This window comes from Protomyctophum parallelum (assembly GCF_964188405.1).
Source record: "Protomyctophum parallelum genome assembly, chromosome: 20".
NCBI lineage: Eukaryota > Metazoa > Chordata > Actinopteri > Myctophiformes > Myctophidae > Protomyctophum > Protomyctophum parallelum.
Window position 1 is genome coordinate 13,883,829 of NC_139718.1, and position 14,037 is coordinate 13,897,865.

General features: G+C 42.3%; 1 protein-coding gene across 1 annotated transcript in view; it reads right to left on the reverse strand.

Moving 5' to 3' along the window:
- Positions 1-12,674: 12,674 nt before the first annotated feature.
- Positions 12,675-14,037, reverse strand: part of six1a (SIX homeobox 1a) — a 2,277-nt gene continuing 914 nt past the window's right edge. The window contains exon 2 of the mRNA XM_083791165.1: positions 12,675-13,372. Coding sequence (XP_083647291.1) covers positions 13,078-13,372 — 295 coding nt within the window. The 3' untranslated portion in view covers positions 12,675-13,077. The remainder of the gene's footprint in view (positions 13,373-14,037) is intronic.

Below are 14,037 nucleotides of genomic sequence, written 5' to 3' on the forward strand. Positions count from 1 at the left end.
ACAAACTGTTAATAAATATTTCAATCAATCAATCAAAACCATCATATGGAGTGTCAGAACAGGTCAGCTCCATATATGGAGATCTAAGGGTTTGAGGTCAGATGTAGAGTTGCTGGCCGGTTCCATATATGCAGATAGGTGATGATCCAGTCTTCTCCATGGATGGTTATCCAGGGTTAGATGAGGTCAGTGTCGTGATCTTCATATATGGTGATGGCCATATATGGTGGCGTGACATGTCACGAGGCACCATATATGGAGATCTAAGGTCTTCATGACGTCACGTAATGTCACGAGGCGTGACCATGTGGAGACGTGATGTCACGAGGCGTGACCATAAATGGAGACATTATGTAACGAGGCATGACCATATATGGAGGTATGGGTGACGGACGGACGGACAGACAGGAGATACAGGTTTTCATAGTAAATGCGACCTACGGTTTGAATGCAAAGATGTATTACTTGTCCCGGACAACAGGACAAGCCTTAATGTCAAGCACTATACGGATAGTCATGTATATTATAATTTAACCTATAATTTTTAAAGATATCTCTCTCCTTCCTCGTCTCTCTCTCTCTCTCTCTCTCTCTCTCTCTCTCTCTCTCTCTCTCTCTCACTCTCTCTGCATGCAGTGCACCATCGCAGATATTTTTTATTTGTGAAACTCTACTACACTTGTAGTACTGCATCACTGCAGCAAGATGGAGGCCTAGACCTGTGGCAGAATTGAAACACTCCTAGGTGTAGGTACTGTAGGCTATAGAACCCTGTATAGGCCTACTTTGTTTTTGTTTTTCGTGAAATTTCACCTTTGAAACAAAATTAACAAGATGATAATGACTAGCATAAAACTGCACCATTGCTTTTGTGACTTAAATACTTTTATGCCTACATGAAGCTAATTAGAAAACAAGCTGCACAGAATGAGAGAAACCAACAACAACAACAACAGGGGAGATATTTCTTTCGTAAAGAGTATACTGAATATCCAGTTAAGTGTAAATCTGTGCACAGTACTCCATTACTCTCAGTGTTGGGTGTGAATGTACATGCGTAAGAAAGTTTGCATGCAGGGCAAGTGCACCAGTCAGGATTTTAAGGGGTCTATATTTAAACCCTCTGGTCTCTAGTTTCTGCAGCTGTCACCAAGTTTAAGTTCAGCACCTTGAGCTTTTCTCAGTCATGCTCTTGGGACGTATAGTGATAAACCTGCCAAACGATGAGAGAGAGAGAGAGAGAGAGAGAGAGAGAGACTGACTCTTCCCCTTAAGACTGTGCCTTCTTGGGCTGCAGGATAATATCCAAACTGCCCCATCAGCACATCTTCCTTGTTGAACATGCCATACTCCTGTACAGCAACCGACTACTCTGACCAACACAGCTGCCACCTGCCATGTCGGAGCTGTCAGTATAGCTATACAAGCCTCAGCAACAGTGTACAAACATCACAGAAAAACACGGAGCCTATACAAGGGCCTGTTTAGGTGTGGACCAATCTCCTGTCTGTTTCACTCTACATGAAACAATATGGCGTGAGGTAGCCTACAACAACAACAACACTGATCCAGTCCAGAGCCCACCAGCCTGGTCGTCTCTGGACTTATGTGTTCCCTCGGCCCGAGGCTTCTCTGTTTCCTACACAGAATTATAGACTCTTACATAAATCCCTGGGACAGGAGACATTATAAACAAACAGTCAATAGTTTTTCAGTATTTCATTCTTATTTTTCTGAGCACACAATGAAATAATGAACAAGTGTAACAGCATAAATGTGAGGCAAATCTGAACCATATTGACTTTTTACACTGTAATGTCTTATCGTTGGGTTCTGTGGGTACTGATTATTATTATCTTTGAGGGGTGCTAGCCTCTCCTGTGCCCAGCTTTCCGGGTTTGTGTAAACACAAACATTGGCTTGTGTGATTGGCCAGAATGAGATGATGTATGAGGGTGTGATTTCTTTACCATACCTTCTTCAAGTTGATTCACACAGTGTCATTAATCTTTCTATCACATTGTATCATATGTCACAGTGTGACGTCATGTATACATGTTGTATCACTTGTTCTTGACCACTCAAAACACAGAAGCCAGTGTTTGGAACATTTTATATTTTCAAGTAGCATTTCACAGCCACTTCCTTAAACACTCAGCACTCTCGTATAGTATGTATTTTAAAGTGGACGATCAAGTGGATTGTGATCAAAGATACATTTTCTGCACAATTTGTGCAAAAAACCTCAAGGCTACAAGAATTAGCCATTCAATCAAAAATGTGATCCGTCTCCGCAGTCCCCACCCTCTGTCAATTATTCCTACACCTTTCCAAGTTGGTAACGGTTGAAGGGGGCAACTGTAGACGGATGGACATGCATGGGTACATAGGAAGGATGGAGAGGATTTAGGCTTTCCAGCCACTAACACGAATACTTTTGAACATCATCAAGTATTCCAATCATTTTGAGCAGATTAAGAGGAGAAACTTTTAGTTTCTACTTACATGTAAAAATCATGTTGCCTGTCACCAAATGTGAATGTCCTGCAAATTGCACTTTTTGTAATTAGCCTTTCTTTCTAATTAAAATTAAGGAAGATTTATGGACTGTAAAGTGTAAACAGTGCTTGGATGTTGAAATGAACTAGTATGGGAATAATACTGGGGGCAGCAGTGGCTCAGAGGCTGGATGGTAACCGCAAGGTTTGCCAGTTCGAACCCGGGCTCCCCCAGAGTTAGTGTTGAAGTGCACAATCTATATAAATGCACCATTTACCATAAATATTAGCTAAAGGGGATGTCGGACTAGTTAGCAGCTCTGTTTACATGTGCAGCAGGTCTAGAAGTCTACTCTCTACAGACAAACCTGGCTAACCTTCTTTTATCGCAACGGTTCACAAATCTTGCTGTTGTACTTGCAATGCTAGCACATTGTTGTATTTCTCCAATAGATATGGGAGTGGTTTGTCGTTGGTCATGTTCTCAATCTCATTTTGGGTTTGTGTAATCTGTGGGAAGTATGTGTCTCTGTCTCTGATGTCTTGATATAGTGGGCAGGTGGTTAGAAACCGCACGCACGCATGCACACGCGCACGCGCACGCGCAAGCGCACACACACACACACACACACACACACACACACACACACACACACACACACACACACACGTTTAATCAAATCTGTTATAACAGTTATGGACTGTGCTCAGGTGATCTGTGATCTGTGAACTGTGGACTGTTTTCTTTTTTCAGTTGCTGTAGTCATGGCTGCCAGTTCCCACCTGACGTCATATGGGAGTTCCAAACTACTCCTGACCGTACTGAAGAACTGCTAGCTGGCATAAATTATTCAGACTAGGACTTAAATATAACATGTACAGGTCATCAGGTGTGTATTTTCGAAAGAGGATGATACAATCTCCAACCATGCAACATCACATACGACACATCTTTCCTTATGGGCTCAACATTCTTCCAGGAGAAGGTATATGGATTGAATTTCCACAGATAATTTATGTTATGGACCCAGCAGCCGTGGCTGCCACCAAACATGTACAGCTCTCCATCATAGGCTTTGCCTGAATGACCTCAACGGCAGCGGTGGCCGAACGGTTTGCGGAGCGGTCTTGATATCGGAAGGTCGCTAGTTCGTATCCCCGGACCGGCACGTTAAAATTACCACCGCTGAAGTTCTTGAGCTTAGTCCAGTTACCCTGGGTAAACCTTTCCTTTCCTTTTTCGGTCTTCTGGAAGAAGCAGAGTAGAAGGTGTGCTCAGCCAGCAGTTTGTCAATGTCAAACATTCTGATGTTGTTGCGGTACTGATACTGCTCCCCACAACCAAAGCCCCCAATTACAAACATTTTTGTCCCGATAATGTTGGCAGTGACACCATGACACCGGTGGTGGAGTGCCTCTGGTATTAATTAAAGACCAGACCATTGTGGTGTGTCCAACTTGTAGATGTCGATGATATCTTCTTCTAGCACAGCTGTGTGGCCACATCGGCTGGAGGGAACCTCAAGGGGACATTCTCCTCCTCCATGTGTCACACTGTGTTTAAAACTCTCCAAATGAGGGGGCGCATATGTTGGGCCGACGTACAACAGTCCGGCATGCAACAGTCGGACATGCGTGGCCGGTTAAGACACATGCGTTGCCGGTTAAAACTCACCCATGGCTTCCACATGCGGTTAGGGTTTGGGGTATAAGTGTCGGACTATTGCGTGTTCGGACTGTTAGTACGTCGGACCAAAGATATGCACCCCCAAACGAGTACACCTTGTGCTCCACTGCTAGATCAGCTTCTCCATTCAGATACAGCATCCATCTCTCTCACCATAGTTTAACTCTTCCTCAGTAAAAGTAGTCATGGCCTTCCTAAGTCTAATGTGTGCACTATTATATTGGTGCAGTGGCACAAATGACTCGCATAGTTTGATAAATCCTCCCTTCGCTTGTTCCCTTCTCATCAAGTGAGACCCAGAGAGGAAGTAAAAAGGTGCAGAGGAAATCGCATTAAATCATCGTCACATTTAATTTCTGCATGCATGCTTGCAAAATGAGTGTGCAGTTTCACACTTTCATTTGCACAGCACAGTGTGGATAGACAAACAGACAGATCCAGTAGATAGTAAGATTGATTGATTGATTCCCAATATCTCCACCTAACAGTATAGGCTGTATAAAGATGATTATCACTCACAGATTCTGTCATCGAATGTATTTCCTACTGTCCGGTGGCAGCGCGGTCCCTAATAACAGAGCTTAGCTGGCATTCCACACCCGGTGGCACTTTGGTGTCACAGTTACCCAGAGAGAGCCTGGTAATTACCACCGGCCACTGTCACCATGCAGCAAATGCACAGTTCAGCAGGGATAGGACAACCCCCTACCGCCTTCCGCCTCTGCCAGGCTATCCTGGATAGACAGCCATGGCAGAATGCTGGTTACACGGATGAGCGTGAATTAGCTCAGCGGTTGTAAGCTCAATCCGAACCATTCTTTTGACTGACCTGAGGTGGTATGTGGCTGCCAACAAACTGTCCTTTTGTGGTTATATGTCGTTTTGTGTGGTTCACACTGTGGTGTATGCAAGGGTCACACACACACACACACACACACACACACACACACACACACACACACACACACACACACACACACACACACACACACACACACACTCTCTCTCTCTCTCTCTTTCTCTTTCTCTTTCTCTTTCTCTCTCTCTCTCATCTTTTTCTCACACATACACATACTGTACACTGACAGATGTGCCAGTCACCTGTTTTTCACCATACTGTAACTGCTGTGTACATAATACAAACAAGTGCAATGTGCAACTAATCTGTTGAGTACATAATGCAATGAAGTACAATATTTAATATTTTATTATCTAACATAGCCTCGACTATATATTGTATATAGTGTTCTACTTTAATCAATAGTTTTGAGAATGTGCAAACAGACCTGGCAAATAAAATAATTCCAATTCTGATCAGAATTGTGTGAGAGCAATATCATTGTGGGTTGACTGGAATGTGCTTGTTGTTTATCTTTTTCTTTGTTTATATTCATCTTCAGTAGGGATGCACAGATATGTAAATTCTTGTCCGATACCAATGTTTAAAATAACAATTTAGCCGATACGGATACAGATATGTTTATTTCGTTTTTGTTGTTTTTATTTCCCCCTTTTGTGCCAGGGACAAATACTTCTTCAATACAAGAAATAAATGTAAAAAATCTACAGCTTGGTAGGCTGCAGATAACCAACACACCAACATAGCCAACGCAAAATGTATGCTTATCAACAACAGTTAATAACGGTTTATGTCAGTTTTATTTGATAATGGCAAATATCGTCCGCTACCGATATGAGGCCGATGCATCGGTGCATCCCTAATCTTCAGTCTTCTGTCAATCAATATTCTGCATCTATTTTTCTCCCACCCATAATCTCTCTCTAACTCCTTTCCTCCCTCCCTCTCCCCCTTTAATTTTTACATCCCCTTTTTGGACACACTTGACTGGAGCAGAAGCAAGTGAACTTCTGAATGAAGAATCACAAAGGCATTCCCTCAGGAACGGCTTGCTGGAAAACGCACTGCAGGACCGGAATGGGAAGTTTATTTTCCTTCAGCGCATGCATGTCTGACTGTGGGATAGAGGCTCCGAGCACACTGAGGGTCTGGTGCGCCGATCCACTTCTTCTGCAGTGAAGAGTTCATCATGCTCCACTCCTCCCACTCCTGAAGACTGCGTTGTACTTCATGGTATGACGGTGTCTCTGGACGAACATACATAGCTGATCTACAAGCTTGTGCGAGAGCTTATATAGTCTATTTTCATTAAGCATAATCTCAACTTCTTTCTTTCACCCACACACAGACACACTGTCTGCTCACAGAATTGTCTGTCTATTCTGTCACACTCAATGCATTTCCCTTCAGAAAATTGACTCGCCGCATCAAGCCTGGATTTAAATTCATTGGGGCCTCTCTGTTGTGTATCTTCTGTTACAAACACTCCATTTAGCCCCCCTCGTTTCCATTCTTTGTTCATGGTCCTTTCTCTCACTCTCTCTTCCTCTGTCCCTCTCTATCCATCTCTCCCACTGTTTTTCTCTGCTATCATCTGCAGGCTAAAATAGCCCCAGCAGCTTTTTCTCTAGGCCTTTTGTCCCAGCTCAGGGAGACGTTTGGCACACAGAGGATCGTGTTACAACTTTCATTTCCTGAATGTTTTTTTTTCTTTTTGCTGTGTGGAACCAAGAAGGGTATTTTATCCTCTGCTCTCCAGCATGAGGATGAAGGGCGCGGGGTGAGGGGAGCAAGATGGCAGCTCGGATTCTGGGACCTGTCACTCTTGCGTTGCCGACTAAATACGAACTCTGTATCTCACTCCAAGGTCCTTCTGGGGGTGTGTGTGTGTGTGTGTGCAGGTCTATATGTGCTTGTCAGCCTTTTCCTGTGTGTGTGTGTGTGTGTGTGTGTGTGTGTGTGTGTGTGTGTGTGTGTGTGTGTGTGTGTGTGTTGAGGGGGTGGGTCACTTCAGCTCCTGTAGGTGAGGTGATGCCCCTTGGGGGTATGGGGTAGATTTCATTATCCCATATCCCATGCTGCTTCCTCTTGTTGTGTCTGCCCCGTGCCCCAAAACCCCCGGAGCCTGAACGCTGCTATGCCCGTTCTGCCCGGCTCTGTACAATCAACTCCTCTGAGTTCAATTAACTCAGTGAGTGTAAATGGAACTCAGTGGACCCATAAGGGTCCATTGGATAACATGTCTACACTATAAGTCAGTGGTTCGCAAACATTTTCATATTGAGGACCCTTAAATCGATATGTGCTCGCCGTGTTCACTTTTTTTTTTAAGTATTACTTTTTACATATTTTCAAGGTTTTTCAAAATGTTTCGGAAGTTAGCGAGGCGAACTTGTGAGCTTGTACATCGTCTCTTTTCAATTAACCAAAGTATAAAATAGGGTTAGAATCTGATCTTCATTTTGCAGCCGACTGCTTGGAGCCCTCTCAACGACACCTGGAGGTCGCCGGACCCCAATTTGAGAACCACTGCTCCAAGATAGTTACAGATTAGTTGATTCAATGAGTCAATAAGTCTGTTTAATTGTGTTTGCTGCATACAATTATGCAGAGACAAGCATTTTTAGGTTGGTGCACTGAACATTATAATGTTGATTTCACAATGACTGGCTATTGAAAGTTATAGACTGGAAAATTAAAGTAGCCTATTATCTGACATATATGTGGATGGGGAAAAAAGCATTAAAAGACGAAGATTTAAAACGACCAATTAATTGATTAAACGCCCTATAGACTCGTTTGTTTGGTTTCTATAACAGGTCAGATTAATTTCCATTCCTGTATTTTAAAATAACAACTCAGTCTACAATATCAGCCCACCTTTCTGTTTCACGGCTAATACCTCTCACACTTTTTGTTGTCAATCCCACATGATATTTCCCAACATATGTCCAACAATGTACAGAGTATGCATTTACGTATTTTATTTTCAGCAGAGACAGATCCAAACTAAAAAAAAATGCTAATTCCATATATAACGACATTTTCCAAAACATCCCAGACTGAAGTCTGTGTGCAAGTCACAATCCTGATGAATTATATTTAAAAGGGGGAAAAAAGTCTTGCTATCACCTTTCCTGCCAATACCGATATCTGATTCACTGCAACCAGAGCTTGGCTTTGTCTCTGGGAGGGTGGTTATACGAGCCCATTGTGCCCTCTGGGCACTTTACTTTTTTCTCTTTTCCTTTTTTTTTTATACAAGTCCTTTTTTTCAAAGGCACGAGACTCACGTTGCATCTTGTCGTTTTCTTTCTTTCTTTTTTTCCCCCTTTAATTTACTACTATATTAGAACATTCTCCCCCATAAATCAGGTAATATATATGATGCTGCCCTCCATTTGACACATAACATGCTATCTAACACCCTAATAGTCTGGGAATCATCTGCACTGTCTGCTGTTCCTCGTTGTTGAACCCAGGGTCATGCATCACTCAACACACAGGGAGATAGAGATAAATATTTCTTTCAGCTCTGTCACTAACTCAGCTTCCTGTTGTACCATAAAGGCTTCCTAGACAGGGAAATTCTGAGTTTTACAGGATTTTGCCCTGTACTGTACTATGACAGGAGACTGTCCTTGGCTCATGGCACCGCACGCACGCACACAAATGCACGCACGCACAAACACACACACACACACACACACACACACACACACACACACACACACACACACACACACACACACACACACACACACACACACCACAGCCTGCCCCTGTGTCTGCCTCTGGGTTTAGCCAGGCAGGAGCATTGTCAGATCCATGCATCATTGGTAAGGAAATCTCTCTGCCACCCCTCACCCCCCTCTCCCTGCGGCAGACCTGAAAAGATCCTTTTGTCCCCCATCACCCGCCTGCTCCCTCTTTACCCCCCCCCCAACACACACACACACACACACACACACACACACACACACACACACACACACAGCCTGTGGTTATGGATACCTGGGATTGTCTGACACAAGGCTCCCATGTGGGGTAAGGTAGGCTACCTGCAGGCACCAGACCCAAGAAAAGCAGTCCGTGGCCGAGTCACTTTTCTTTTTGTACAATGGTTCTGGTTCTGAGTATAGCTATACCGAGAAGTGTTCAAAGAAAAACACTGTCCCGTCTCTGGGAGACTGTGCAGTAGTGTGATGCAGGCTGTACTCTCAGCGAGTTTATTTGCACATGTCAAGGGCCTTCCTGCTATTGATTTAAAGCCAGTGCCACTTACATCTATGACAAATGAAAAGCCCCCTTTTGATGACTCTGTTTGCCATCAGCAGCTGTTGTTCCAGGCAGCATTGACCTCACGGTGAGGCTGACGTTATACCTCCAGCTTTTGTCAGGTAGCCTAAATATAGGATGACGACTGCAGTATTAGGCCTACTACTACTACGACCAGATTCACCAACTGCACAGGAACATCCTCAGTGTATATATCTAAGTTAAGGCTGTCCCCGAACATTCGGGGTTCGAACCTTCGTTCGGGTTAGGGTTGGCACTCGAATCTTAATTAATGGGCTTGAACCATTCGTTTTTTTTCTTTTTTTTAACTCGAAAACATATCTCGGCGAGAATGCGATATGCATAATAAGAGTACTATGTTCATGTTGTGTTTACAAGTTACATGTTTAGATGTTATTAATAATCAGGGGGGCATTTCAGTTGTAAACAAGCTACTATGAAACTTTCCCAAAGTTACCTGCATGCTCCCGCCGCCGAGGTTATTTTTCAAATGAATTAGAAATGAATGCTTCAAAGGTTCGCTCGAAAATTCCTGCCGAAGTTCGAGTCCTAAAAACAGGGCTAGGGTACAGCCTTAATCTAAGTCCATTTGGTTTCATTTTCACACACATGTATACAAAAAGTTACAAATTGATGAATTATTATCACATCCAAAAGGACTGTACGGGTCCATGTGCTGTGCTGGATTCGGATGTGTGGGATTCAAACGCGATTAAAAGCCCTGTTTGAGTTTCCGCAGTGGATTGATTATTAGAGTCCCTTGCGCATCCTGAAGGTGACTTTGATATCCTCTCTTTCGTCTGTGGCACAGAGCCCACATAATCCAGGCTGCATCCGTACTCTGCTGGACATGTTGTCCTTTGATTAGCAGGTGAATATCAACTTCATGGTGGCTTTGTGATCACCTGTTTGCTAATTTGTGACTATTTGAGTGCAATGTGTGCCAATAATATATGGAACATATGGTCCAGAAATATAGGCCATAATATTCTGAGAATCACAATATGTGTTAATAGTGAATCTAGTTCTCCTCTGGCATGTAGAGAAATATATTTTAGTTAAAAAACTATATACCTGCGTAACCTGCATGTTTATATACACACACACACACGCGCACACACACACACACACACACACACACACACACACACACACACACACACACACAGCCTATATATATATATATATATATATATATATTCTCAAGCATGATTTTTTTAAAGAGTTGTTAATTGCTCAATATTTCATAAAATGTGTCTGATAATTTCACCTAAAATGTGATCATTTTAGAAGTCAAATGTCTTATTGTAAGTTATACATATAGCCCATGGTCCATTTTACATTCCTACCAGCAGTGGTTTTTACTTGGGCATGCAGGTCTCACATTCTTCAAGTGGCGGATATTTCATTTTGGATTGAGACTCTCCAAGCTTCAAATTGAAATGCTGCCTTAGAATGAGTGTATATACGTCGGTAAAAACCCTGCTGTATGTCAAGAGCCTATGGCTATACTTTGCTTTTAAGCCTGTTCATCAAAACAGAGAGATCATTTATAAGGAGTGTATGGAAAAGCTATAGAGGTGAAAGATGGGGAAACTTATCCCTGAAGTGTTTGGTGGACCTAATAGATTGAGAAAGGCCTCCGGGATTCAGACTGCCCTAGGGTCCCTCCTCCATACACCCAGGCAGAGCCCCTGCAGTCCTGCAATCTTCGCAATCAGCCAGTAATGCTAGCAGCGACTGTTTCACATTATGCTCAGGAAATCCTCAGTGCTCTCTGCTCAAAACAATTTACCCTGACATGAGCCGAAGGACCTGGAGGGTGGAGGGGATAGAAGACTTGTCTAATACCACATTCTTTTATGGAGACATGTCATTTTTGTCTTTCCTCTGCACCTAAAAAGTTAGGAGTTTGTTGTGTATGTTTTATTTTTAACTTTAAAACTTTAAAACTGATATATAAATTATTAGTACTATATATAATTATTAAGATTATGCTATTATTTTCTGCAGTTTGTCCCAAAGTAGGCCTATTTTATATTAAGTATTTTTAATGTCACAAACAGCTGCTGTTAGTTTTGTTGTTTATGACAACAGGGGCTGAATGGTTGAATTGGGGGGGGGGGGATATTCTGGGGATATTATTGTGACATAACAGTTTTATGATAAAACATTGCATTTTCCTTTGTCGTTAATAGCTTAGGATATGTCTTATGTCTAAGCCTATATTTTAACATTCGTCGTGTTGTATAGCTTAAATCGACAACTAAAAGGATGTTGGATTGCCCGTTGAATCAATGTACTTAATTAAAAGTTATAGTATAGGCCCTGTATAACCTTTCGGTCAAACTAATGTGTGCCATATTTGTTATTAGCCGCCCCAAAGATGATGGCCGCAGCGGCAGCATCGAGGCATCGGTGCCGACGGTGCATGCATGCGCCATCCGCAGATGGTGACGCTTTTCCATGGCCCAGAACCGACAGAACAAACTCTGGGAGAGAGCAAAGTAAACACGGCAACACAGACCTAATGATCCACAGCGGTCGTGAAAGAGAGGCAAGAATGTCTCTCCTATACTCACATAACGTGTTTTCTTTCATAATAGGCCTACTCTGTGTATATAGGCTATACAGGCTACATCAGACGAAATGATGATTTATGTATATAGGCCTATGGCCGGGTATAGCCTAACATCCCCCGTAGGCTATACCTCGTGTTATTAGGCCTATCAGGCATCCATAAATGTAGGCCTACTTTATTCAATTATTTATTTAAACTATTCTTCATTAGGCCTATATGTTTCTCAAGAATTAAAGAGCTCGGATAGCGTATAGGTCAGCGTTGTATTTGATTTGTGTGTGTTTTTGTGTGAGTGTGTGTGTGTGTGTGTGTGTGTGTGTGTGTGTGTGTGTGTGTGTGTGTGTGTGTGTGTGTGTGTGTGTGTGTCATGTGTGATCTGTGATGGATTACGATATAGCCTGCCCTAAACCATAGGCCTGTCTAATTATTTTATATGCATTAACTCTAAGCAAACAGCAAATCAAAGAGAAGACCAATAATTGAACGGCACAAGCCTACAATTCTGTCAATCGAAATATTTCCGTTTCCCCCAGAGTTGGGTTTATGAATAGGCCTAATTCATAATTAGCGATGGTGATTGTAATAAATATCCCGTGGACCCGACGCCGTGATATTTCCATTTTCTTTTATTTTTTCCGTTTAGTTATAGGTCTGGTGCAGGGCAGGGCTTGAAGCCTACATTCATAAATCTGCTTTATTCTCTCCTCAGTAAATGGATAGCCTATACAAATAACACACGTAAGACAAATGTATAGCTTTTGTTTTATTGGAAACTGTTTATAATGACTCTAAAGTAAACCTTGCCTCTTAGTTTCCATAGCCGGAAGTTGCTATAAATTTTTTATCTTAACAAAATATCATAAATTAAGCAAATGGGCAGTCCAGTTAAGTGTTTCGTTGAGTTCAGAGTTTCATAAGGGAAGGTGGGGCGGTTGTATTTTCACGGGAAGGAAGGTGGGTCAGAGTGAACCTCCTATAGACAGCTATAGGATAGGTTAAGCGCTTAAAAAGAAATTGTGTTATAATTTCTATCCGAATTTAACGACAGACAAGTCAGTCTATAATAAGGTACCATAGTGTTATTTCATATATGTAGTCAATCTGATACAGTTATCAGTCTCTGGGGGGTGGTGGGGGTATAACCGAGAAGCCTTTAAGAACCTAGATCCACAAGACTGGATGTTAGAGGTCCCAGCAACGAGTCCTGCAGTTGGTGCGGGTGTCCATGCATTCCGTGCACCGACTGTGGGGCGCCCAGGCCCGACATGGGGTAAGACGAGGCGCCGGGGTGACTCATGTTTCCCTGGAGCAAAAGCACAGAGTTCTGATCGGGACTTTGCGGAGGGGAGAACTCATCCTCCGAGCTTGACATGAGCGACTTGCCTCCGTCGAGGGGAGACAACTGGTTCTGTTTGTTGTTGCCAGAGTTGTTGTTTTCGCTGTTCTCCCTGGCGAGGGGAAACGATTATAGAAACAACAAACAATTAGATAAACGTTTAAACCTTTAAATGTCCCCCCCATATACATCAGTGACTTCGGTGAATTCGAAATGGGCCTATAACATTTTAAATGTAACAAAAAACAACACAAAGATAATCATATTGTATAATAACAAGCGAGCGTGCTCTTGTATAATAATAACAAATAGAATGAGATATTATTGCTTAAAAATATTCGTACAATTCGTAAAATGTGTCATTTTATAAAGGAGTTGTGGATCACATAGCCTTTATTAAATCTGTTGCGTTCAGAGAATTAATTGTGACCCAGCCATAATGTTATTATTTCTTCCAATGTAACCTAATTTAACCTTTAATATTATAGGCCTATACGTATAACATGTCAATCTATTCAGCCTGCAGTGTCATGAAATTGATATGGCCAATGGCCAAATTGTGGCTACATGGATTAGGCTAGAAATTAAACATTTTAAGTGATTGATTTACTTTTAAGATGCTATATATGCTTTTTGTCTTCATACATTTTGAATTAGCCTTATAGCTAATTCAGCTTAGGTAAAGGCTGATCAGAATTTTTTTAGCAATATTTGTCAACAGTATATAGTGCATGGTGTTTACGGTTTATTTACTGAAATCAGTTAAGAAGACCTTTT